The sequence below is a fragment of the Ovis aries genome, chromosome X, assembly GCF_016772045.2.
Source record: "Ovis aries strain OAR_USU_Benz2616 breed Rambouillet chromosome X, ARS-UI_Ramb_v3.0, whole genome shotgun sequence".
Lineage (NCBI taxonomy): Eukaryota > Metazoa > Chordata > Mammalia > Artiodactyla > Bovidae > Ovis > Ovis aries.
Window position 1 is genome coordinate 80,077,388 of NC_056080.1, and position 25,745 is coordinate 80,103,132.

Here is a 25,745-nt window from a genome sequence, read left to right on the forward strand (position 1 = left end):
GCTCAGGTCCCTGCCCCCGTGCAGACTTTCAGGTGGGAGGCTCTCAGTGCATACCTGCTAGAGCCTGTTGCACTTCCCCCTCCAAGGTAGAATCCAACTAGTCCGACCAGCCCCAGGCTTGGGGTAAAGGTAGGGGGGCGGCGCAAGACTGGGCAGCTCCCTGGAGGAGGTGGCCTTCGTTGCTGGGCCGAGACGCAGGCTCTGCAGACCCTCCGGGCCGCCCCTCCCCGTCAGCAGAGGGTGAGCTCATCTCAACGGGGGTAGGGGGGCGTCGCCGGCTGCCCAGGCGCCTGAGCTCACGGCGCGCCCCCGCGGGGCCCCCCCTCGAAACCCCCCCCCCGCCCCGCTCCTGGGTGATTTTTACCAATTAAGGCTTTCTCGTCGGGCCGAGTCGGGCCGGGTGCGGGGCGGGGGTGCGGCCAACAAGAAGGCGGGCGGCAGCGGCCCATTCGCGTGGAGGCGCCCGGCGCGCAGCAGACGCCAGCAGAGCCCCGAGGCGCCAGGCGCGGGCTCGAAGATCTGCCAGGCGCCACCCCGCGGCCGCCGGCCGCCCGCAGGGAGAGAAGGTGAGGCGTCCGCGGCGGGCACCGGGCGGAGCGGTTGGCGGGCACCGAGCAGAGTGGTCGGCGGGCAGCTCACGGAGTTGGTGGTGGGGTGCCCGGGGCCAGCTGCAAGCCGGGGTGTGGTGGTGCAGCCGCCTTCCCTGGTTTCCTGGGGAATCTGGGTCTGGCCCCGCAGTGTGAGAGCCCAACAGCCATGGGGGTGCCCTGGGAGGGTGAACTGGGGGGCAGGTCATTGCATGACTGTCCAGGAAGGCAGGGCTCTGAAGCAGGACGTTGTGTGGGGTCAGGGCGAGAGGCCACCTGGAAAGACACTTTGCAGCCAATATGCCCCCAGGAGGGATGTCGACGGTCGGTTCCTCCCTGACATCAGTGCTCTGGGCATTGGCTGCGTTGGGTAGAGGTGTGGGGCTGGCTTCTGGGCTGCTGCGCTCCACTGGGGCGAGGGCACATGGGGTTGGCCATGCTAGATTCGAGGCTGGGCCCTGTCCCAGGTTGGCTCTGAGCTGGATGTTCACTGCCAGGCAGGATGTGAAGGCCAGCCCCCCACCCCCACCCACCCCAATTCCTGGGCCAGGAGGAGTAGGTGACGGCCGCTGGGAGACCCACCTGCACGGGCTCCTAGCAGCGCAGTCAAGGTGGGAATTCAGCCCTGGAGCGTTGTCAGCCTGCCTGCCACACCTGGGCTTGGGCAGCCTCTCCTGCCACCCTGTGCCTCTCTTTCACCAGCCGTGGGAGGGCCTGGCTTGGGGTCTGAGGGAAGGAGTTGGGGTGGGAGGCGGGGTGTGTCTAACAACATCCAAGAAATCGACTCCAAATAAGGGAAAATATGAAAGAGCTGTATTTCAGCTTCCAGGGACTGCCCTATCTGGGGGCTTTGGGATGGGGCGCCACCTGGTGGTGATACTATGTCCCCTGGGGACAAGAACTCGTTAGAGCCCCATCTCTTATCACCCCCCAAATAGGGAAGAAGCCTAAGGCTGGCAGCCAGGGCTTCTGTCCCCCTTTCTGCTGGAGTTGGCTGCTGGTTACTGACGCTGACTCAGTTTCCCTGCTCTCTGCAGATTAAGAAAAGAACACAGATAATGCAACTGGATGGCACTTGTCAAGTGACAATGAACTCTCAGTATGATTCTCTCCTTGGGGGACTGGCTCTTCAGGGGGGCAGGGGATCAGAAGGATGGCTCTCATCTCTGCTTGGGTGGGGCCTGCTAGGGAGGAGTCTGCACGGGTCCCCCTCTACTGCTGTCACTCCCACCTCCATCCCAGTCCCCAGACACCATGGTGTGGAATTTTGCGCAGGTGTGTCTAAAGTGGTCAGGCCTTTAGACTGAAAAATGTCACTGGTGAGCAAAAACCAGTGTGGGGTACCAGGCAGCCCCAAAGAGAGCATGCTGGAGGCCAGGTGCTGACTGCAGCCCCACTGTGGGTGACACAGTCCCCAGGGCTGTGAGAGTTGGCCTTATTTGGGCATGCTGACCTAGGGGCTTCTTTCCCACTGGTCTTTAGCAGAGAACTGAGGTACTGCTAGTAGGAAGCTCGATCTAAGTACGAAGCAGGAGGGACAGAGACATGCCTTTCTGGGGGAAAAAAAAAAAAAGATGTGAAGAAGGGAACATCCTGCAGAGGGGAAGGACACAGGACCGAGGGAAGTGAGTCCACTCTGGGGACGAAGCCACCAGTAGGCTGGCTTCTCCAGACTGAAGAAGGTGGCAGTGACTGTCCCTGACAGGCCTCTTGCTTCTGTGCCTTTGTTGGTCTTAGTATCCCCCCCATAGTCTCCAGTTATCTACAAGAAAATGTATTTTGAGCGAATAGGTCCCCAGTACCCAGTCCTGGCTCCACGGCAGGCCCCAGCTGCCTTTCATGGTTTGCCCCCCCTCAGTCCCCTGGCCCCCCTGTCCGGGAGGCCTCCTCTGTTCTCCCACGACCCCGAAGCCCACTGAGACCCAGGTGCTCAGAGTGCATTATCGGAAGCCCGGGGCAGGTCCCTCTGGCAGCCTCCTGGGTCACGCTGGGCTCAGGGGCCATCCCAGCCACGGAGGGGAAGCCCCTCGCGCCTCTGGTAGACTGCCGGTGGGTGAGGCAGGCTTACCCGCCATCTCTGCATGCATCGCATCACAGGGCACCCCGTGCCAGTGCCCATTGGCATGCCCAGGCCCCTTCCAAGGCTGCTGGCTCCTGGAGCGCCGGTGGCCTCCTGGCCCAGTGCCCCATTTCCTCTGGGGTGCAGGGGGGAGGGAGGGAGGCGGTTGGGACCGGCGGGCGCAGGCCAGGATCCTGCAGAGCGGGAAGGCTTGCTGGGGCAGGGGTTCTGGGGTTCTGGGGTTCTGGGGGTCTGGGGGGCGGCTTAGGGTCGTGCGGCTACGGCCTTCCCTGGCGTGGCGCACGCACGCCCGGCGCGGGCAGCAGAGCCTTCTCCAGACCCGCGCTCTCCAAGGGCTCGCCCCTTCGGATCGGGCCCTTTCTCTCGGCTGCCGGCGAGGCGGCTGGCTGTGGCGCGGCCAGGGACCCCCGAGCGCCGGAGGTTGGGGGGGAGGGGGCGGCGGGGACCGAGCGGAGTCCACGTGACTCACGGAGGGCGAGCCACCCCCCGCAGGGGCCTTGGGGAAGGAAAGTCCCTTGTATGGTGTGCCCGCTGCAGGCCAAGCGGTCCCCCGCTCTAGACGTTGCTCAGCCTTTCATCGCTGCAGCGTCTCCTACAGCGCGGGAGGGAGACCTCAGCATTTCCTCGCAGCTTCGCCCGCTCCGGGGCCAACGACCCTTCCCGGTGCCTGGGGGTCGGGTCAAAGAGGCGGGGCGGGGGGGGGGACTCAGGGGGGCATTCCAACGGGTGGGGAGGGGCGGGGCGGGTGCGGCCCCGAAGCCCCACCCCACCGCGGCCCCGCCTCCTGGCCCCGCCTCCATCAGCATTTAAAGGGCTCGCTCTCACCGCAGCGCAACCTCAGCTGTCTGCCTCGCCCTGCGCTCGCTGAGGTGCCTGCGACTTTAATTAAAGGGCCGTCCCCTTGTCTAGGCTGCAGCACCGCCCATCGGCTCCTCGCGCCTCAAAATGAGTAGCTCCCACTCTCGGGCGGGCCAGAGCGCTGCGGGCGCGGTTCTGGGCATCGGCGCCGACACACGAGACGCCGAGATGCCGGCCACTGAGAAGGACCTGGCGGAGGATGCGCCGTGGAAGAAAATCCAGCAGAACACGTTCACGCGCTGGTGCAACGAGCACCTCAAGTGCGTGAGCAAGCGCATCGCCAACCTGCAGACGGACCTGAGCGACGGGCTGCGGCTTATCGCACTGCTCGAGGTGCTCAGCCAGAAGAAGATGCACCGCAAGCACAACCAGAGGCCCACCTTCCGCCAGATGCAGCTCGAGAACGTGTCGGTGGCGCTCGAGTTCCTGGACCGCGAGAGCATCAAGCTCGTGTCCATCGGTGAGGGCGCGGGCCGCCCGGTGGCGCTGGCGGGGCGAGGGCGGGGGTTTCCGCGCGTCCTCCCCTCTTCCCCGAGCCGACCCCTAGCAGACATCCCCTTAAGTTGCGGCGCTGCCCCGGGGGCCCTCGGGGCCGCCCAGCTGCGTGCGGGCCTCGAGAACAAAGGCTCGCAACCCAGCGGTGCGTGCGGACCGCTACGCGCCCCCGCCCGCCGGTCCCCGGCTGGCCCACGCCCAGGCTGAGCTCACATCCTCCACAGGCCGCGCCCCTGCCCCTGCGCCTGCGGTGGGAGAGGGCCGGGGCGGGGTAGGGGGGGAGTGGGAAGGCGGTGCGGTGGGCACTAGCCAAGCTCTGGCCGTACGCCCAGCGCCCCATCTCTAACGAGGAGGAGGCCAGGACTCTCCACCTTCTATAGCAGTTGGGAGATGGCTCTTGGGCCTCTGGACACCGTTGTGGTTCCTAAACAGAGGCTTGGAGCTTGTGGGTCCCATTGTCTAGGACCCCTCAACTGAAGATTGCTCCAAGTTTAGATCTCCTTTTGGGCACTGGGGGCCCAGAGAGGACCATAGCTAGCCAAACAGCACCTGAGATAGGTTTGGGTGCTGGCTTGTAGTTGCTTAGACACCCAGTTACTGTTGATTGCGGGCCAAACTCTTGCTTCCATGTAGGACTTGCTTTTCTGCATCTAGAATACAGGGGTTTGCTGGGAGGTACTCCAACATGTGCTGGGCTCACTGCCAGCCCAGTGTCCGTGTCACTGGGCTGGTGAGGCTGGCACTGACTAGGCCTACCACATCATTCCCAGGCACCTCTCGAGATGGGAGCCACACAGGGACCGGCACCAGAACTGGTGACTTTGGAGGGGGGGGCGGCGACGTGAGACAGGGAGCAAAGGGGCACCAGCTTTATTTTCTTCAGCAGTCAAAGAGAACTTCCAGCGGCCCCTGCAGTCCTGGCCTGGTCCATGCTGAGCCTGAGAAAGTGAGGGACCAAGACTCAGGTGCCCCCAATCACTCTGAGCAGGTCTCAAGGGCCCCACCTCTTTTTCTGGAATGCAAGTCCAGGCCGAGGCCCACCCCCCAGTCCCATACTCAGTCTAGCCAAGCTGAGTCATCTTTGAGCCTTGGGTGGGGGGGCAACCGGATGTGGGGAGGCGAGCCACACCCCAGTTGTCTGGGGGGGTCCCCCCCCCCCCCGCCCTTCTTCTCCTCTTGTGAGCTGGCTGGAGCAGGCCTAGTTCCCAGAGCTTTGCCATATAAGGCAAAAAAATGTTGGAAAGCAGCAGTGATTAGGGGAAGGAGGGGGCAGGCTGGCCCGGGGGCTGGGGAAAGGGGGTGGGATGGGGCGGGGCCATCCAACCAGTCAGTCTCTCAACACTTAGCCCAGTCCTTCCAGCCCTCTTTTGTGAGTTGGATGGGACGGCCTGAGCCAGCCTCCTATGGACCAGGGGGAGGGCCCAGCCCCAGGAGAACCGATGAGCTTGGCCTTGTGTGTCCCCTCGTGGGTCTGGGTGGACCTCAGGCCTCCCGAGGGCTCTGGTGCCAGGCTCAGGGTTCTGGGGATAGGAACCTGGTGGGAAAGCACAAGTGCTCCCATGTACTTGGTCTTCTCCGAGCCTTCCAGTCATCCCTAGCCTGAGACCCCCTCTCCTGCCCCTTGGCAATGGTGCGAGGCAGTGGTATAGGACTGGGACGAGCCCCCCATTGAGAACTGGGAGGCCACTCTGCTCTGAGTGGTGTTGAGCTGGTCTTTGAGGTGGGGCCTGCTGGGTTCAGAGGCTGCCTGGTCCCCACCCCCCAGTTGACTTGCTGGACAAGCATTTTCTCCTGATTATTGGTGAGTGGAACCCATCAGCAGGGATTCCAAAGATAAGCGGCCCTCCTGTGTTCTCAGACCCAGCCCTAAGCCCCAGTCCCCAAGCGCTTGAGACTGACACCCAGAAGGGCCTTGGGTGGGGCCCTGAGGGGTTGCTATGGTGATGGGGTGCTGGGTGCCTGCCCTAACCACTTCCCCTGTGGTGAGCTTGGTGGCCACCCGCCTGCAGCCCAGCAGCCTGATAAGTGGTGAGGAGGGCGGGCAGTGGCTGAGCCTACTGCTGAGACAGCAGGACTCTGGGACCCCACCCACAACCCCCTACTAAGCGAGGGGCCCTGGGCACCCAACCCAGGCTGGCAGGCCCCACCCCCGCCCCCACCGGGCTGGGTGAGGGGGCCCCTGGAATGTGTCCTGCTCGGCATCCCGGCTGGCAGGCCATCCCTGCTGGGCCCCAGTGAGTCAGGGCCAGACCGCTGGTTCCTTGGGGCGACCAGCCCCTCCCCTGCACCAGGCCAATGGCCCAACCCCCAGCCTGGCTCTGTCAGGGGAGGGGCGAGCATGAAGGAAGTGGGGGCAGGTGGGGGTTCACACCCTCCACCCAAAGGGTCCTTGCCCAACTTCCCCAGCCTCAGCCATTCACGTCCCAACCCTGGGCCAGCAGTTGTATTTCCCAACCCAACCCCCACTTGCCTTCCTCTTCCCCAGTGCCCGCCCAGGGGCCCTGGCATCAAGGCCTCGGGGTCCAGCTGTTCCCCCTGCCCCTTCCTTGGAGACCTTTGGAGAGGGGCCTGGGCGGCTGCAAAGCACTCATCCACTCTCTTTCTCTGGAACCATCTTTGGGGATCGGGGCCCCGTCTGCAGCCTGGATCTGTCACCTGTCCGTCTTCTGGGCCCACATGGCCCCGGGGCTTCTGGCAGCTCCCCTGATTGTGCTGTATTGGCACTGCATGTCTGGGGAGGTTTTACCCCTGAACCTCCTTGATGCTCTCACAGGCACCCGCACCCCACCCTGCCTCACGGAGGCCTCCTCCTCCTCCCTGGGGCCCGCTGTCTCCCACACTCGCCAGTGCCTGGGAGTGGCCTGCTGTCCTGTGTGTGCACTTCTGCACCCCCACCCCCGAAGCTGTGTGTGCACATGCGTCTGTGCCTGTGCCCAGCCCCCCTGCCCCGGGTCAGCCGTGCCCACCCAGCGCTGCCACTCATTGCCCTTGCAGACAGCAAGGCCATTGTGGACGGGAACCTCAAGTTGATCCTGGGCCTCATCTGGACCCTGATCCTGCACTACTCCATCTCCATGCCCATGTGGGATGAGGAGGAGGACGAGGAGGCCAAGAAGCAGACCCCCAAGCAGAGGCTGCTGGGCTGGATCCAGAACAAGCTGCCACAGCTGCCCATTACCAACTTCAGCCGCGACTGGCAGAGTGGCAGAGCCCTGGGCGCCCTGGTCGACAGCTGTGCCCCAGGTGAGGGGTGTCAGGTGTTGGGGGTGAAGGGGACGGCCTGTGGCGAGGTCCCGTGGTCCCTAGACTGACGACTTTCCTCCATCTGCAGGCCTGTGCCCTGACTGGGATTCCTGGGATGCCAGCAAGCCCGTGAACAATGCACGGGAAGCCATGCAACAAGCTGATGACTGGCTGGGCATCCCTCAGGTATGCCCCCCTACTCTGACCAGCAGGGTCTGCATGGGGGCCGAGGTCCCCATGGGGAGAGGTGGAGTGTCCCAGGAGCCCAAGGCTTGGAGGCCCACTGGCTCCTCATTCTGTCTGTGAAGGTAATCACCCCCGAGGAGATTGTGGACCCCAACGTGGATGAGCACTCCGTCATGACCTACCTGTCCCAGTTCCCCAAGGCCAAGCTGAAACCGGGGGCTCCCCTGCGGCCCAAACTCAACCCGAAGAAAGCCCGAGCCTACGGGCCAGGTGAGGGAGCCAGGCAGGAGTGTTCCTGTGAGGTCACCTTCTCCCCGTGGGGCCGCATCCTCTGGGAAATGTCAGCTCCTTGGGAATCTTCCATCATGTGGCCGCCGGGTTATCAACTGCCCTCCGCAAGTCAGACAGGAGTGGGTCAGGGCTGATCAAAAGCAGCCCCTGGCTGGATGTTCCCCACGTCACACCCACCCAAGGCAGAGTGTGTTTAGGGAGTAAGGACCCATCCACTTTGCTGTAAGTGAACTTGAGACCCAGCCAGGTTATCTGACAGGAGCCCGAGTCCCAGCACGCTCAAGCGAGCATTCTAGAAACAGGCCCAGGCCTGTCTCACAAGAGTACCATTTCAGAAGGGAATAGGGAGGGGTGCTGAGCCCGTGTAGGTGAGGGGGTGGCCCTGACTGCCAACCCATGGCTTCCTCACCCTTCCTGGGCAGGAATTGAGCCTACGGGCAACATGGTAAAGAAGAGGGCAGAGTTCACTGTGGAGACCAGAAGCGCCGGGCAGGGAGAGGTGCTGGTATACGTGGAGGACCCGGCCGGGCACCAGGAGGAGGTAAGGCAGCCCGCAGGTAGGGCCTCGCATTGCCAGGCCTCCGTGTGCCAGGGGCTGCTCCGAACGAAGACTCACAGGCTCCTTCCCACCCTAGGCCAAAGTGACCGCCAATAACGATAAGAACCGTACCTTCTCTGTCTGGTATGTCCCCGAGGTGACGGGGACTCACAAGGTGAGCCCTCAGCCTGAGGGGAGGCTGGGAGCAAAAGCTGTGGCCAGGGGGGACCCCAACCCTGGCCTCATGGCCTGCCCCTCCTGGGAACAGGTCACCGTGCTCTTTGCCGGCCAGCACATCGCCAAGAGCCCCTTTGAGGTGTATGTGGACAAGTCCCAGGGAGACGCCAGCAAAGTGACTGCCCAGGGCCCTGGCCTGGAGCCCAGCGGCAACATCGCCAACAAGACCACCTACTTTGAGATCTTCACTGCTGGTGAGCGGAGGGTGCTAAGGCCAGCAGGCCCATGGGAGGATGAGAGGCTGGAAACTGAGCCGCTGCTTCCCAGCAGGTGCGGGCATGGGTGAGGTGGAGGTGGTGATCCAGGACCCAGCAGGCCACAAGGGTACCGTGGAGCCTCAGCTGGAGGCCCGGGGCGACAGCACGTATCGCTGCAGCTACCAGCCCAGCGTGGAGGGCGTCCACATGGTGCACGTCACTTTCGCTGGGGTGCCCATCCCTCGAAGCCCCTACACAGTCACTGTGGGCCAAGGTAGGCCAGCCCCAGCTGCCTTCCACAGGGCACATCTCCAGCCGGGTGGTCTTGGATGGGGGCAGCCGGGCACGTGCTGCTGCAGCCCTGCCCTGGCTCCTGGGACGTCTGTGCTTCCACTGTTGGGGCCTCCTCCTCCTCCTCCTCTCGCCTTCTCCCTCTCTCTCTCTCTCCACGCTTTCACCTTCGGAAGAGCTCGCTCCAGCTGTCTAGAAACCTGCTGCTCTCTGCTCTGCCCACAGGGTCAACGGTACTTGGATCTGTCTTCCTCGGGGGTCGGGGGTGGGTGGGCTGGGTGTGGGGGCTGCGGGGGGAGCTGGTGTGGATGGAGCGCAGGGAAGGAGGCCTGCCACATCCGGGCCTGGGCCCCAGGTCCTTGGGTCATGGTCCCTTCCGGTTCTTTCTTACATGGCCTTCACCATCCTGGGCAGCCCACCAGCCCAGTCTGGTGGGAGACAAGGGAGGGGATCACCCTGCACTAGTTCCCAGCAGCTCAACCAGTCCTCTGCTCACAGCTTGTAACCCAGGTGCCTGCCATGCTGTCGGCCGGGGTCTCCAGCCCAAGGGTGTGCGAGTGAAGGAGACAGCCGACTTCAAAGTGTACACAAAGGGGGCGGGCAGCGGAGAGCTGAAGGTCACCGTGAAGGGCCCCAGTAAGTTGGCCTGTGGCTGGGGTAGGGCGATACCAGCCCCTGGCCACTGCTCAGCAGGCCTGAGGCCTCCCCTTGTCTCTGACAGAGGGCGAAGAGCGTGTGAAGCAGAAGGACCTGGGTGATGGTGTCTATGGCTTCGAGTATTACCCCATGATCCCCGGCACATACACCGTCACGATCACGTGGGGTGGCCAAAATATCGGGCGCAGGTGAGGCCCTGGATGAGCGCTTTAGAGGTGGCACACCTCCTCCCCTGCAGGGCTCAGGCCAGCCTGCCTCCATGATGGGGCCTTCGGCACTCCCCTGCGTGGCTCTCTCCTTGCAGTCCCTTCGAGGTGAAAGTGGGCACTGAGTGCGGCAATCAGAAGGTGCGGGCATGGGGCCCTGGGCTGGAGGGCGGTGTCGTCGGCAAGTCTGCAGACTTTGTTGTGGAGGCCATTGGTGACGACGTGGGCACCCTGGGTGAGTAGGTGGCTGCAATGGGAGTACCCCGGGGGCAGAGGCTGGCGAGGGCCACCCTCCCAGGGCTCCAGGGCCCTCACGAGCTGGTGGCTGTTGTCAGGCTTCTCAGTGGAGGGCCCATCGCAAGCTAAGATTGAGTGTGACGACAAGGGCGATGGCTCCTGCGATGTGCGCTACTGGCCACAGGAGGCCGGTGAGTACGCGGTGCATGTGCTATGCAACAGTGAGGACATCCGTCTCAGCCCCTTCATGGCTGACATCCGTGACGCGCCCCAGGATTTCCATCCAGACAGGGTAAAGAGCATGTGCCGCTGGGTGGGGGGGGGGCCTGAGGGTGCCGACACTCTGTGCCCTGAGAACTGGGTGGCCTCCCATCAGGTGAAGGCACGTGGGCCTGGATTGGAGAAGACTGGCGTGGCTGTGAACAAGCCAGCAGAGTTCACAGTGGATGCCAAGCACGGCGGGAAGGCTCCTCTCAAGGTCCAAGTCCAGGTGAGGTGCTCCCCCGTGCCAGAAGCAGGCTGGGCAGGCGCCCAGACCTGGTCACTGACCAGGAGGCCTTTTGCTCCCGCCCACTTTGCAGGACAATGAGGGCTGCCCAGTGGAGGCAACGGTCAAGGACAATGGCAACGGCACTTACAGCTGCTCCTATGTGCCCCGGAAGCCAGTGAAGCACACGGCCATGGTGTCCTGGGGAGGCGTCAGCATCCCCAACAGCCCCTTCCGGGTGAGCCTCTAGTCTGCTTCCCTGGGGCCCCTGCTTCGTTTGATACAACTCTGATGAAACTTGCATGCCATACAGTTGACCCCTTTCCAATATCCAACTTGGTGGTTTTGGGTGAGTTCCGAGTTGTGCAGCCAGCACCACAATGGAAGATGAGGCCATTTTCACCACCCCCTAAAGAAAGTCGGTAACCCTCCAAAGGCCCCCTGCCCTGGCCTAAGCAGCCTCTCCTCTCTCTGCTTTCTGGCTGGGTGGGGATGGACTCATATCCCCTGTGGCCTGTATATCATGAGTCATTGCTTCTTGCCTCTCAACGGCTGGATGATACACCATTGTGTGGATAGACCACGTTTTCTGTTTCCAGTCATTTGTTGATGGACATTTGGGAGTTTTTTCACCTTTTGGTTGGCGCTGTGCTATGAACGGTCCAGAATGGGTGTTAGAGGGGACGAGTGATCTCATGTCTCTGGGTGGATAGATACCAAAACATGGAATTGCAGCATCATATGGTTGCTTGTGTTTGGAAAAGGAAAGGGAAGTCGCTCAGTTGTATCTGACTCTTTGCAACCCCACAGACTGTAGCCCACCAGGCTGCTCCATCCATGGGATCTTCCAGGCAATAATATTAGAGTGGGTTCCCATTTCCTTCTCCAGAGATCTTCCCGACCCAGGGGTCAATCCCAGGTCTCCAGCATTGTAGGCAGACACTTTACTCTCTGAGCCACCAGGGAAGTCTGCTTGTGTTTGAGGGGCCATCAAAAGATTTCCGAGGGTGGTGGTGCCACTCTGCGTGCCCACCGGCGGTGGGTTAGAAAGCCCCTGCCTGTCCTCCGGGCTGGTTGTGACCCTGCACTTGCCCCTGTGCCCTGCAGGTGAATGTGGGCGCTGGCAGCCACCCGAACAAGGTCAAGGTGTATGGTCCAGGAGTGGCCAAGACAGGACTCAAGGCTCATGAGCCCACCTACTTCACTGTGGACTGCACGGAGGCTGGCCAGGGTAACTCCCTGCCTCAGGAGTGGGTGGCCGGTGGGCATGGCATCCCTGTGAGGTCCCTAGCCCCATGCTCTCCTCCACTGCAGGTGACGTCAGCATCGGCATCAAGTGTGCCCCAGGCGTGGTGGGCCCTGCCGAGGCCGACATCGACTTCGACATCATCCGTAATGACAACGACACCTTCACGGTCAAGTACACCCCCCGAGGGGCTGGCAGCTACACCATCATGGTGCTCTTTGCTGACCAGGTGGGTGCTGCTGCTCCTGGCCCCCAAAGATGGCTGGGTGTTGGGGTGCTGCTCACCTCTCAGCCCTTCTCCTCCCACCCCTTGCAGGCTACGCCCACCAGCCCCATCCGGGTCAAGGTGGAGCCTTCCCATGATGCCAGCAAGGTTAAAGCAGAGGGTCCCGGCCTCAGTCGCACCGGTGAGGACGGGGACCCTGTGGGGATGTTGGGGCCCCGAACGGGGTATGTATGTGCACATGCAGGAGCCCCTAGAGGGTTGCTGTGTCTCCTCAGGGGTCGAGCTTGGCAAACCCACCCACTTCACGGTCAACACCAAGGCTGCCGGCAAAGGCAAGCTGGATGTCCAATTCTCGGGGCTGGCCAAAGGGGACGCAGTGCGTGATGTGGACATCATTGACCATCATGACAACACCTATACCGTCAAGTACACGCCTGTGCAGCAGGTAGCCAGCTCCCTTGATAACCCCCTGTGGCCACACCCGTCTGTACACCTGCTGAGTCTGCGGGCCCCTTCATGTGGTGGGCTGGGTGGCTGGCTCCAAGAGACTTTGTGCCCACTCTGGTTTCTCACTTGGGACAGAGTGGGCACAGCAGTTGGAGGGTCCAATGTCTCTGACCACCCAACCCCCATGCCCGAGTTGGAAAGGCACAGGACAGGGGAGCTCAGCCATGACTTCTGACCCTGTCTTCTGTACCCTTCTCAGGGCCCAGTGGGCATCAATGTCACTTATGGAGGTGATGCTATTCCCAAAAGCCCCTTCTCAGTGGGAGTGTCTCCAAGCCTGGACCTCAGCAAGATCAAGGTGTCCGGCCTGGGAGAAAGTAAGTTGCTGGGGCCCTGGCATAGCTGCTGGCGATGCCCAAGCTGCCTAAGTGGCCTCATAGTCCTGTCTTCCCCTCATTGCTTCAACAGAGGTGGATGTTGGCAAAGACCAGGAGTTCACGGTCAAGTCCAAGGGCGCCGGTGGCCAGGGCAAAGTGCTGTCGAAGATCGTGGGCCCTTCAGGGGCAGCAGTTCCCTGCAAGGTGGAGCCAGGCCTCGGGGCTGACAACAGCGTGGTGCGCTTTGTGCCCCGTGAGGAGGGGCCCTACGAGGTTGAGGTGACCTATGATGGCATACCTGTGCCCGGCAGCCCCTTTTCCCTGGAAGCCGTGCCCCCCACCAAGCCTAGCAAGGTAAGGGGGTTGCCGGGGCCACAGCCCATGTCTGCTTTGGACCTTACTCCTTCTCCTTTTGGTCCTTCTGAGCGAGGGCCCTGCTCGGGCCTGTGCCCGCCTGGTAGGGGAGGGAAGCCAGAACGAGAAGAGAGACAGATGGAGTCAGGCTGGGGTCTGAGGGTCAAGGATCAGAGAGCTGGTGCAGCTTGGGCTCCTGACCCGCCCCTCTTCCTCCAGGTAAAAGCCTTCGGGCCGGGGCTGCAGGGGGGCAGTGCAGGGTCTCCTGCCCGCTTCACCATCGACACAAAGGGTGCCGGCACAGGCGGCCTGGGCCTGACAGTCGAAGGCCCCTGTGAAGCTCAGCTCGAGTGCCTGGACAACGGGGATGGCACGTGCTCTGTGTCCTATGTGCCCACTGAGCCCGGGGACTACAACATCAATATCCTCTTCGCCGACACCCACATCCCTGGCTCCCCATTCAAGGCCCACGTGGTTCCCTGCTTCGACCCGTCCAAGGTCAAGTGCTCAGGCCCCGGGCTGGAGCGGGCCACGGCTGGGGAGGCTGGGCAGTTCCATGTGGACTGCTCGAGCGCAGGCAGCGCGGAGCTGACCATCGAGATCCGCTCCGAGGCGGGGCTGCCGGCCGAGGTGCACATCCAGGACCACGGTGACGGCACGCACACCATCACCTACATCCCCCTGTGCCCTGGGGCCTACACCGTCACCATCAAATACGGCGGCCAGCCCGTGCCCAACTTCCCCAGCAAGCTGCAGGTGGAGCCCGCAGTGGACACCTCGGGCATCCAGTGCTACGGGCCCGGGATTGAGGGTCAAGGTGCGAGGCTCTGCCGTGGGACATGGGGGCAGGGGAACTGGGCCCCCTGGAGTCCCCGTCTTCCTCTTCATGTCCCCACCCACAGGTGTCTTCCGAGAAGCCACCACCGAGTTCAGTGTGGATGCCCGGGCTCTGACACAGACTGGAGGGCCCCATGTCAAGGCTCGTGTGGCCAACCCCTCGGGCAACCTGACTGAGACATACGTGCAGGACTGTGGCGATGGCACGTACAAAGTGGAGTACACGCCATATGAGGAGGGTGCGTGTCGGGGTGCCAGAGGGACTGCGGGAGGTGAGGGGGCAGGGCAGTCTGGGACCCTTCTAAGTCAGCCCGCCCTCCTGCAGGACTCCACTCTGTGGATGTGACCTACGACGGCAGTCCTGTGCCCAGCAGCCCCTTCCAGGTGCCAGTGACTGAAGGCTGCGACCCCTCCCGAGTGCGTGTCCATGGGCCAGGCATCCAAAGCGGCACCACCAACAAGCCCAACAAGTTCACTGTGGAGACCAGGTGGGTGAGAGCCCCAGAAGCAGGGGCTGCAGTGGGCCTTAGAAGTTGGGGGATAACGAACTGTCTGTTTGGACTAGGGGAGCTGGCACGGGGGGCCTGGGCTTGGCTGTCGAGGGCCCCTCCGAGGCCAAGATGTCTTGCATGGACAACAAGGATGGCAGCTGCTCGGTTGAGTATGTCCCCTACGAGGCTGGCACCTACAGCCTTAACGTCACTTATGGTGGCCACCAAGTGCCAGGTGAGCAATCGGGTCAGCTGGGGTCTGTCTGGGGCCACCTGCCTGCCCTCCAGCCTGTCTCAGAAATGCCACCTTTTGGCCCCCACAGGCAGTCCTTTCAAGGTCCCTGTGCACGATGTGACAGACGCATCCAAGGTCAAATGCTCTGGGCCTGGCCTGAGCCCGGGCATGGTCCGTGCCAACCTCCCTCAGTCCTTCCAGGTGGACACGAGCAAGGCTGGCATGGCCCCACTGCAAGTCAAAGTGCAGGGGCCCAAAGGTGAGTGTGTGTGGGGTGTGGGGGTCAGTTCAGGAGGGCCTGGTCCCGAGGGAGGGCGTCTCGCACACCTTGGGGTGGGACGCAGGTGGGCAGGCAGTTGACAGAGGAGCCTCAGGTGACACCAGAGCCAGTGACCTGGTGAAGGGGACCAAAAGGACATAGACCACTGAGCAGAGGTGGGAAGGAGAGAGGGCAAGGGCCCAGATGGTACCCAGATTAGTGTCTCATGTCACAGAGGCTCAGGGCTGTTCCTGGGGACGGCAGGGCTAGGCCTGGGGTGGGGGCTGAGTATACATGGCTCAGATCTGGCTTTTTAGTGTAGTGGGCCTAGGAACCCAGAGCACCAGCTGAGACTCTATCTCTGGGACTGGGGTCAGGCCTGGTGGAGCCGGTGGATGTGGTGGACAATGCCGATGGCACCCAGACTGTGAACTATGTGCCCAGCCGTGAGGGGCCCTACAGCATCTCGGTGCTGTATGGAGACGAAGAGGTACCCCGCAGGTAAGGAGCAGGGCCCTCTGTCTTAGGGGAGGGTCCCTGGCCTGGGCACCAAGAGCCATTCTAACCACCCACAACATCCTGGCCCGACAGCCCCTTCAAGGTTAAGGTGCTGCCTACACATGACGCCAGCAAGGTCAAGGCCAGCGGTCCAGGGCTTAACACCACGGGTGTGCCTGCAAGCCTGCCTGTGGAGTTCACCATTGATGCCAAGGACGCTGGGGAGGGCCTGCTGGCTGTCCAGATCACGGTGAGTGTGGGGGCCACCTGGCCTTTGTTTCGCAGCTCTGGGTCCATGGCAGGTGGGGAGGGGAGGGACCCAGGCCTGAGGTCCACAGCCTGGGGCAGATGAGCCAGTCTGGGGTCTCTGGTCTTCCCTGGGAGCCAGGCCCCTGCCTCTAGGATGGTGGTCACAGACCCAGGCTTCCCCTACACACATACTTGCTTACTTCTGATGTCACTAAAGCCCTTAGTACCTTAACTTTTCTGCCTGTAACATTCTCCGGGGCCAGGTATAAGGCTGGGACTCTGGGATCTTTCAGAGGAGCTCGTCCTATTGCTGGGGCTGGCCCTGGGGTAGAGGACTAGGGCTGAGAATTGTTTGTGGGGATAAAGCAGGATAGGTGCCAAGTTTCCTGGCCATGCCTGTCATCGGGGGCTTCCCTTTTGGACCTTGCCTGTGGGGAAATAAGTAAAGGACAGTGCTGGATGCAGGCAGCCATTTTGGGCCATGGTGGCTGACCCTGCAGCAGCAGTGCTTGACACTTGGTCCTCTGAGAGGACCTGAGGAAATCCTGGGCCAGGGAGAGCTTGGACCAACTGTTCTTCCCTGTGCTCTGCTATACAGGACCCGGAGGGCAAGCCCAAGAAGACACACATCCAAGACAACCATGACGGCACGTACACAGTAGCCTACGTGCCAGACGTGACAGGCCGCTACACTATCCTCATCAAGTATGGTGGTGACGAGATCCCCTTCTCCCCATACCGTGTCCGCGCCGTGCCCACAGGGGATGCCAGCAAGTGCACTGTCACAGGTGAGCCCAGCGTGCCAGCAGCCATGGTGCTCAGCACGGGGCTTGGGTGTGCCTGTGTGCAAGGGCTCGCTGCTTGGGGCGGCGTGTGGGAGTGGGGGCCGCCCCCTTGAGTGACTCACCTGACCTTTCTCCTTGCTCTCTGCCCTCTCACCTCAGTGTCAATCGGAGGTCACGGGCTAGGTAAGCTGCTTGCTGGGGCCACTCCCAATGCCCCTTCTGCCCAGAGGGCAGCTTCCTTTCCTCTTCCGGCTGATTCCCAGGATAGTTCCAGCTGCAGCTCTTGGCAGGGACAGAGGGGGGGTACTGGAGGGTTAGGGCCCAGGGAGGCCTCTGGAGCTGGGCATGAGTGCTCCAGCCCTTCCCCTCTCTGGGCCTCTGTTTTTCCACCTGAGAAGTCGGGTTGCAGCTGTGAGCTTTGGGGCGAGGTGCATCCTGAGAGGCACCCCCCTGGGGGCTCTGGGGTCTGGGGATCTTGGCGCCCCGGGGCAGTCTCGGGGGCGGGCAGTAGGCCCGGTCTCTTTTCACTTCCTCCTTCTGAATCCAGGGTCTCCCCCAAGCAGCGGGAGTCCCCAGCCCCGGCCGGATCCACAGACCCCCGTCCCCACCTCCCAGGGGCCTCTGCGTCCCGGGTCAGGGGAGGTGCCGGTGCATGAGTGGGTGGGGCTGGCTGGTAGTGCCGTAGCACCAGCATTGACTGCTTGGGCGGCCAGCATGGCGGGGCCCAGCCCAGCCTCAGAGTGCCAAAGTGCACTCGGTGGCCCACCCTCTTCCTGCCTCCCTCCCTTCCTGCCCCTCCCAGCAGTGACGTTATTCAGATGGTCCCCAACCAGACCTGGGAGGGGAGGCCCGCCCCAGCCAGGGATGCCAGCAAGAGGCCACAAGCACATGGGAGCCTCTGGAGGCTGGAGGCCTGGACCTTGGCCAAGGTGGCCCTGGAGAAAGCTAGAGGATGGCAGGGGTTTGATGACTCCGTCCAGGGGGCCTTGGGGTCTGAGATGACAGGCCCGTGTCCCTGGGCCAGGGGATAGGACCTTGGGGACCAGGGGCAGGGTCAAGACTGGGGCCGAGAGAGCGGTCTTGGTTTACCTTGGCCGCCATGTGCCAGCGGAGGCAAAGAGCCCAGTTGGGGAACCGAAGTCACTTCGGTATCAGTTGCAGGGCTGGCTTGGGCTAGGCTGCTGGTGGGTGGGTGGGGCTTGAGGGGAGAACCTCAAGGGGTGGGGGGCTTCAAGGATGGAGCAGCCCAGACCTGATGAAGAGCTGGGTGCTGGGCAGGGAGCACGGGCAGTTGGGGTCAACTGAGGTTTGGGCCCAGGCCACTTACTAGATGGTGGGTCCAGGTTCCGAGCCAGGGAGAGCAGGTGTGGCTGTGTATGAGGTGAGGCCTCCCAGTTGGGGGTGGGCGGTGGGGGTCCAGGCGTAGTGTTCTGGAGCCCCGCAAAGTGGGCACCCTCAGTGGACAGTACAGTTCAGGGGCTGGCCAAGTGGCCGGCTGGGGACCCCCTTGAATTTGGCCCTGGGGTGGGTTCGGTGTTGCCAGCTGCTTCCCTGGCAGGGGCCAGGCTCCAGAAAGCACTCGCTGCCAGGCCTCACGGTCCCCAGCCCCCCGAGCCTCCATGGCTGAGCCCAGATCATAACGTCACTGTCCCTCCCCTCTGCTCTCACCGCCTCGCAGCCGTGGCTCTGGCTTGGGCCCCCTGCCTCCCTGCCCTATGGGTACTGGCCCCCCTGCTGCGCTGCACTGCCTGGGTGCTAACCCCGCTGCCTTCCTGCTTCCCTGCTCCCGGTTCCCTGCCTGCACCAAGCCATGCCCGGCTGCCCCTTCTCTGCAAGTCTCCGGTCGAGCGAGCCTTCTCAGTTGTCAGGAAACTCCGATTGCAACTTCAGGCCCCAGGGGTGGGGAACAAGTGTCACATGCCCCACGCTGCAGCAGGACTCTGCCTCACTGCGTCCGCACACGGCACTGGGGGCCAGGGCATGGCCACAGGGGTGAAGGCAGCCCGAGGCTCAGCTGTCAGTCAGAATGGTCCAGGGCACCACTGGCTGAGGCCAAGTTGGCAGGGGAGATGGCAGCAAATGCTTAGGCCCTGGCAGTGGCCTCGGGGCTTTCCAGGCCCTTCTTCTTCTCAGACTCTTGGATGCCAACCATTGGGCTTTTCCCACATGACAGGGATACCCCCCGAGACAGGACTCCCGGGCTTGAGGTGGTTCAGGGGAACCTTTCCTGCCTTCTGAGAAATCACTCACCATCCCAGCTTGGGGGGCGGGAGGCCTGGCTGTGCTTGGTGGTTGGCAGTAAGAGGCCTGGGCGGCTGACACGTGAATGGCCACGGCCTGAGCACCAAGCTCATGCCCCGGCCCCCCCTTCGGGGACCCACCCTGCCCCACCAGGTGCTGGCATCGGCCCCACCATCCAGATAGGGGAGGAGACCGTGATCACCGTGGACACCAAGGCGGCGGGCAAAGGCAAGGTCACCTGCACTGTGTGCACGCCCGACGGCTCTGAGGTGGACGTGGACGTGGTTGAGAATGAGGATGGCACCTTTGACATTTTCTACACGGCTCCCCAGCCCGGCAAATACGTCATCTGCGTGCGCTTCGGTGGTGAACATGTGCCCAACAGTCCCTTCCAAGTGACGGTCAGGAGGGACTGGGGCTGGGTGGGGGTCTGGGCAGGGACCTGGCTCGCCGCCCCCACGGGGCTCGCGGGTTTGGACAGCCTCGAGCTCTGTGCCTTGCTCTGCAGGCTCTGGCTGGAGACCAGCCCACGGCACAGCCACCATTACGGCCTCAGCAGCTGGCACCACCATATACCTACGCCCAGGGGGGCCAGCAGACCTGGGTATGGCTTGCCCTGCCGCCTCCAAGCCCCCCCCGCCCTCGGGGACACTTGGGGATGGACCAGCTGGGTGTCCCGTGAGGCCCTGTTCCACTATCTTCGAGGGAGGGACCCTGGAGCCTATCACTCGGGACTCCCTTTCCCTCCAGCTCCTCACTCAGGCCTTCTGTGTCTCCGCCCCCCGCAGGCCCCAGAAAGGCCCCTGGTGGGGGTCAATGGGCTGGATGTGAGCAGCCTGAGGCCCTTTGACCTTGTCATCCCCTTTACCATCAAGAAGGGCGAGGTCACTGGTGAGTGCAGCTGGGAAGGGGCTAGGGAGCCACAGAGGCCGGAGGGTGCCCATGGGCTGCCCTGACTCAGGCCCCCCTTTCCCCTGCAGGGGAGGTGCGGATGCCCTCAGGCAAGGTGGCACAGCCCGCCATCACTGACAACAAGGATGGCACCGTGACTGTGCGCTACGCCCCCAGTGAAGCTGGCCTGCACGAGATGGACATCCGCTATGACAACATGCACATCCCAGGTACGTCCACTCAGCATGCCAGACCACCTCCTGGGGGGGCAGGCTGTGGGACAGACTTGGGGATGACGGGAGGCCCTGGTCCATGTGGTCCCTATTCCTGCTACAGGAAGCCCCCTACAGTTCTACGTGGATTATGTCAACTGTGGCCACGTCACAGCCTATGGGCCGGGCCTCACACATGGGGTGGTGAATAAGCCTGCTATCTTCACCGTCAACACCAAGGATGCGGGCGAGGGTGAGCAGCCCCTCTCATCGTGACCTGCCTGATTGAGGCAGGATGCCGTCATCTGTTGGGGGGCTGGACACAGGAGATGCTCCCCAAACAGGGCTCCCTACCCCACCCCCAGCCTCTGCTTGCATGGTTGGTGCAGTGTCCCCGGGCACAGTTTGTACCCTCACTCACAACTCTCTCCAGGGGGCTTGTCCCTGGCCATTGAGGGCCCCTCCAAAGCAGAGATCAGCTGCACCGACAACCAGGATGGGACGTGCAGTGTCTCCTACCTGCCCGTGTTACCTGGTGACTACAGCATCCTGGTCAAGTACAACGAACAGCACATCCCAGGCAGCCCCTTCACTGCCAGGGTCACAGGTAGGGGACGGCCTGCAGCGGTGACAAAGGAGGCAGCTGGCGGTGGGGGGGGGGGCGGTCTCCCTCTCGGTGCCTGGACACACAGTGACTGACCCCTGCCAGGTGACGACTCCATGCGCATGTCCCACCTGAAGGTGGGCTCTGCAGCTGACATCCCCATCAACATCTCCGAGACGGACCTCAGCCTGCTGACTGCCACAGTGGTGCCCCCCTCAGGCCGGGAAGAACCCTGTCTGCTGAAGCGGCTGCGTAACGGCCACGTGGGTAAGAGGCTGGGCTGCAGGGCCTTCCGAGAGGGAGGGAAGCTGGGTGGGGGGTAGTTGCATATCTTTCCCTGGCTGACAGCCCCGCTCTGTGCCTAGGGATCTCGTTCGTGCCCAAGGAGACAGGAGAACACCTGGTGCACGTGAAGAAGAATGGGCAGCATGTGGCAAGCAGCCCCATTCCAGTGGTGATCAGCCAATCAGAGATCGGGGATGCCAGCCGTGTGCGGGTCTCGGGCCAGGGCCTCCATGAAGGCCACACCTTTGAGCCAGCAGAGTTTATCATTGATACACGCGATGCAGGTAGGCGGTAGGGACCTGGGAGCGGGGGTCAGACTGCCATACTTGGCCCCCTGGCTCAGGGATGTCTCGCCCACAGGCTATGGGGGGCTCAGCCTGTCCATCGAGGGTCCCAGCAAAGTAGACATCAACACAGAGGACCTGGAGGATGGCACATGCAGGGTCACCTACTGCCCCACGGAGCCTGGCAACTATATCATCAACATCAAGTTTGCTGACCAGCACGTGCCTGGTGGGTACAGCACCCATGTACCTCCCCCACTGCTGGGTGACTCTCCATGCCACACTCCAGGGGCCCCCAGCAGAGGGTAACCTGTCTGGGGTGTGGGTTGTGCCTTCTTCCTGCAGGCAGCCCCTTCTCCGTGAAGGTGACAGGCGAGGGGCGCGTAAAAGAGAGCATCACGCGCAGGCGACGGGCCCCATCGGTGGCTAATGTTGGTAGTCACTGTGACCTCAGCCTCAAGATCCCAGGTGGGAGCTGTGGCCGCCTGGGCGGGTCCCGGGGAGGCCTAAGCACTAGCTCTGGGGTGCCCCCGGACAGAGAGGCGTGGCCTGGGTCTCTTGCTCAACTGGCTATTCCCCCACCTGCAGAAATTAGCATCCAGGACATGACAGCGCAGGTGACTAGCCCGTCAGGCAAGAGCCATGAGGCCGAGATCGTGGAAGGGGAGAACCATACTTACTGCATCCGCTTTGTGCCTGCTGAGATGGGCATGCACACAGTCAGCGTCAAGTACAAGGGCCAGCACGTGCCCGGGAGCCCTTTCCAGTTCACTGTGGGGCCCCTGGGGGAAGGGGGAGCCCACAAGGTCCGTGCCGGGGGCCCTGGCCTGGAAAGGGCTGAAGCTGGAGTGCCAGGTAGGCCTGCTTCCTTTGGGGCTCTGTCTGCTCCCGGCTGGGGGTGCAGTGGGAGGGAGGAAGTCTCCAGCAGCCCATGCTGGGGGTGGGGAGCACAGCCCTCCATGAGGACACATTCTGCCTTCCTGCAGCCGAGTTTAGCATTTGGACCCGGGAAGCTGGTGCGGGGGGCCTGGCCATTGCTGTCGAGGGCCCCAGCAAGGCCGAGATCTCCTTCGAGGACCGCAAGGATGGCTCCTGTGGCGTGGCTTATGTGGTCCAGGAGCCAGGTACTGCGGTCTGGCTGGGGCCGGCAGGCTGCCCCTTGGGGCTGGGTGCCCGTCCAGGTCTATACAGAGATCTCCACCTTCTCCCCCTCTCAACACCCTGAGGCCCCAGGGCCTCTTGGGCTGTCGGGGGGGAGGCATGCATGGCCATCTTGTTCTCGCTCCCCATCCAGGTGACTATGAGGTGTCAGTCAAGTTCAACGAGGAGCACATCCCCGATAGCCCTTTCGTGGTACCTGTGGCTTCTCCGTCTGGTGACGCCCGCCGCCTTACTGTTTCTAGTCTTCAGGTGAGGCACTGAGAGAAACCGCCCGCCTGGGGCTCCTGTGCCCGGCCAGACCAGAGTTCCTGTGTCCAGGGACCCAGCCAGCCCAGCTCAGGGCGCCGGGCTGCTTCTGCTCTGGCCGGGAACAGCCCATGCCTGGGTCGGCAGGACGCACCCCTGACGGCCGCGTGGAGTTTTTCTCGTGTCTCAGGTCTAAAGGCTTTGAACAGAAGCCTGTGCCCCTTGAGCACCAGGGCTGAGGTTTAAAGAGGGACAGCCACCTGCCAGGGCTGCTGAGTGCTGCTTGTGGGCCGGGGGGCGCCCTGCTTCCCGCCTACCCGCTGTGTGCCTGGAGTGCGTGGGGCTAGGGGTTTGGGGTGTGTGCCTGGAGCTTGCTGCCCCTCGAGAAGCGCTGGCTCTCCCTCTTTAAACCCACTTGGACGCCAGATGGGTAAGTGCCTCCCCCTGGGCCTCCTGCTTCTGGGGCCCAGCCTCCCCTCACGCCCCCCCCCCACCCCCGCCAGCCTCCGCTATCCTAACCATGTCTGCTGTGCTTCCAGGAGTCAGGGCTAAAGGTCAACCAGCCAGCCTCTTTTGCAGTCAGCCTGAATGGGGCCAAGGGGGCAATCGATGCCAAGGTGCACAGCCCCTCAGGAGCCCTGGAGGAGTGCTATGTCACCGAGATCGACCAAGGTGAGGCCCTGCCTGGCCACCCAGCCATCCACCCGGGCACTGCTGGGAGCAGTGGGCCTCCCCAGGCCGGCCCTGCTGGCTGGAAGCAGGCTGAGAGTGTAAAGCAAGACACATAATCTGCAAGCAGCCGAGACAGGGCCTGGGCCCCCCGCCCCCTACTTGGGACCCAAGCCCTTGGGGACTGGGCTCAGCAGCCATGCTGTTAGAAAGGACAAAGCCCTCTGGAGGCATGATCCTGCCATCTCTTACAAGAGAGACCCCAAGTCTAGCAGTTGGTCCTGCCAGGGCCTGGAACTCACAGACAGGCTTGGGGGTGGGAGGAGCTGCTCAATTTGACTCGTCCATGGCTAAGTCCTGCCCCTTGCTGGCTGTATGACCTCGAGCAAGTTCCTGCCTATCTCTGGGCCCCAGTTAGCATGTGGTGGATATGACATTCAGGGTAGCCTTTCTAAGGAGGCATTGAAGCAGGTGTCTTGCTTACAAAAGACTTCAGTCCAAATGCTGCAGCATCTAAAGTGAGCTTGGGCATCTGTCAGTAGCTTGGGCATCTAAAGCTTCATCCCTCGGGCTTCAGGATTTCTGTACAGTAGGGTGAAGGTGCCCAGCACAGTTCCCAGAAGAAGCTAACTGGGCCCCAAGACCTGCTAGACTCATATTGGTGGGCACATGCCACTTGCTCAGTTTTAGAGGAGGGACCCCAGGCCCACCACCTACTTCTCTGTTCCTCAGATAAGTATGCTGTGCGCTTTATCCCACGGGAGAATGGCATCTACCTGATTGATGTCAAATTCAACGGCACCCACATCCCGGGGAGCCCCTTCAAGATCCGAGTTGGGGAGCCTGGGCATGGAGGGGACCCAGGCCTGGTGTCTGCTTATGGAGCTGGCTTGGAAGGCGGCATCACAGGTAGGTCAGCATGAGTGGCTTCTGGTGTGTGAACACAATGACTAGGGTTCCCTCCTCCAAGCTCTTGGTGACAACAGGTGGCGTGCGGAGGTGACAAGACTCTGTTGGGGTGGGGGGTGGGGCAACGGGCCAGGCCAGCTGTACCTACCTTCCCGTGCCCCCAGGGAGCCCAGCTGAGTTTATCGTGAACACCAGCAATGCGGGCGCTGGTGCCCTCTCAGTCACCATCGACGGGCCTTCCAAGGTGAAGATGGATTGCCATGAGTGCCCTGAGGGCTACCGCGTCACCTACACCCCCATGGCACCTGGCAGCTACCTCATCTCCATCAAGTACGGCGGCCCCTACCACATTGCGGGCAGCCCCTTCAAGGCCAGAGTCACAGGTGAGCCTGGTGCCAGACGGCTGCTACACAACCCATTGCTGGGCACTCCTGCCACCTCTTGGCTGTCCACTGCTCTGCCCTGCAGGTCACCGCCTCGTCAGCAACCACAGCCTCCATGAGACGTCATCCGTGTTTGTGGACTCCCTGACCAAGACTGCCACCGTCCCCCAGCACAGTGCCCCAGGCCCGGGTCCCACTGATGCCAGCAAGGTGCTGGCCAAAGGCGTGGGGCTGAGCAAGGCCTACATGGGCCAGAAGAGCAGCTTCACGGTGGACTGCAGCAAAGCAGGTGGGTGTGCGGGCCCCAGCCCTTCCAAAAATGGGAGGCTGGAGAGAAAAGCAGAGAGGCTGTGCCTGGGAAAGAGCGGGTGGGAAGGCCTCTTTGGGGGCCTTCTGGGCCCCCCTGCTAGTTCCTCTGCCCTCCAGGGCCCTGGAGGAACTGCAGGTTCTTTGGTTGTTCTGGGAGGACAGGGTGCTGGCTGTTTTTAAGAAGGGCTGTCACCCCAAGACAGGCAAGGTGGGAAGGGGAGGACCCAGGGCAGGAACAAAGCGGGTCGCTGCAGTCACCACTGATGGGAGGGAGCTTGGGGCCTGGCAGTGAGGCTCTGGCCCCCACTCCCAGGCAACAACATGCTGCTGGTTGGCGTGCATGGGCCCCGGACGCCCTGTGAGGAGATCCTGGTGAAACACGTGGGCAGCAGGCTCTACAGCGTGTCCTACCTGCTCAAGGACAAGGGGGAGTACACTCTGGTGGTCAAGTGGGGTGACGAGCACATCCCAGGCAGCCCCTACCGAGTCCTGGTGCCCTGAGTGCTGTGCGCCTGCCAGCCACCAGCTCCCAGGACGAGAAGTGCCCCTGCGCCCGCCCCTTGCCACCCAAGCAGCACCCGCCCCAGCCCCGGCCAGCCCTGGCCACCCCGTCACTGCAGCCTGACCCTGCCCTGTGCTGCGCTCACCTGCCTCCACATGGGCAAAGGAGAGAGGCGAGCAGAGGCAGCCTGCCTGTCTTCTTTGGTTCTGGAAGGGGTGAAGGGGGGGGGGCCATGCACACCTGCCCGCTAGTTCTCTCCCCTAGCCAAGAGGAATAAAAGTTCTGCTTCCGTTCTCCTGAGCATGACTCAAGCTTTGTGGCAAAGAGGGCTGACAGGGTGGCTGGAGCTGCGGGCCCAGACCACAGGCTGTGGGATCTTCTGCTCCAGCCCCCTCTGCTGCCTGAGCACCTAGGGGGTACCTGGGGACTCCGCCTCCTCTCTGCCTCCCTTGCTT

The 25,745-nt window shown here is 62.7% G+C and overlaps 1 protein-coding gene across 4 annotated transcripts; it reads left to right on the forward strand.

Moving 5' to 3' along the window:
* The first annotated feature begins 451 nt into the window (after positions 1-451).
* On the forward strand, positions 452-25,590 carry FLNA (filamin A). 4 transcript variants are annotated; one of them, XM_027963275.2, is made up of 48 exons: positions 452-566; positions 3,577-3,985; positions 7,015-7,263; positions 7,352-7,449; positions 7,572-7,719; positions 8,163-8,281; positions 8,376-8,453; positions 8,547-8,709; positions 8,783-8,986; positions 9,502-9,639; positions 9,725-9,848; positions 9,965-10,101; positions 10,202-10,395; positions 10,480-10,593; positions 10,685-10,828; positions 11,698-11,821; positions 11,905-12,065; positions 12,153-12,243; positions 12,338-12,507; positions 12,769-12,886; positions 12,978-13,240; positions 13,460-14,057; positions 14,143-14,316; positions 14,403-14,565; positions 14,643-14,803; positions 14,892-15,062; positions 15,440-15,563; positions 15,654-15,810; positions 16,408-16,597; positions 16,754-16,777; positions 18,989-19,236; positions 19,344-19,439; positions 19,624-19,726; positions 19,816-19,956; positions 20,063-20,191; positions 20,372-20,545; positions 20,648-20,809; positions 20,908-21,111; positions 21,188-21,340; positions 21,457-21,579; positions 21,700-21,966; positions 22,098-22,235; positions 22,406-22,521; positions 23,058-23,190; positions 23,920-24,096; positions 24,261-24,479; positions 24,565-24,768; positions 25,102-25,590. In XM_027963275.2, the coding sequence occupies exons 2-48, from the start codon at positions 3,613-3,615 to the stop codon at positions 25,287-25,289; spliced, it is 7,947 nt and encodes a 2,648-aa protein (XP_027819076.1). In that variant the 5' UTR covers positions 452-566; positions 3,577-3,612; the 3' UTR covers positions 25,290-25,590. The 4 variants fall into 4 exon arrangements, with proteins under 4 accessions (XP_027819076.1, XP_027819077.1, XP_027819078.1 ...); XM_027963276.2 differs by having other exon boundaries at positions 8,786-8,986; XM_027963277.2 differs by lacking the exon at positions 16,754-16,777.
* The last annotated feature ends 155 nt before the right edge of the window (positions 25,591-25,745 follow it).

Excerpts from the sequence above, each read along its gene's own strand:
- FLNA (XM_027963275.2), top strand. The coding sequence starts at position 3,613 with ATGAGTAGCTCCCACTCTCGGGCGGGCCAGAGCGCTGCGGGCGCGGTT. Across the intron at positions 7,720-8,162 it reads AGCCCGAGCCTACGGGCCAG|GAATTGAGCCTACGGGCAAC; the intron begins GTGAGGGAGCCA and ends CTTCCTGGGCAG. Across the intron at positions 19,237-19,343 it reads ACAGTCCCTTCCAAGTGACG|GCTCTGGCTGGAGACCAGCC; the intron begins GTCAGGAGGGAC and ends CTTGCTCTGCAG.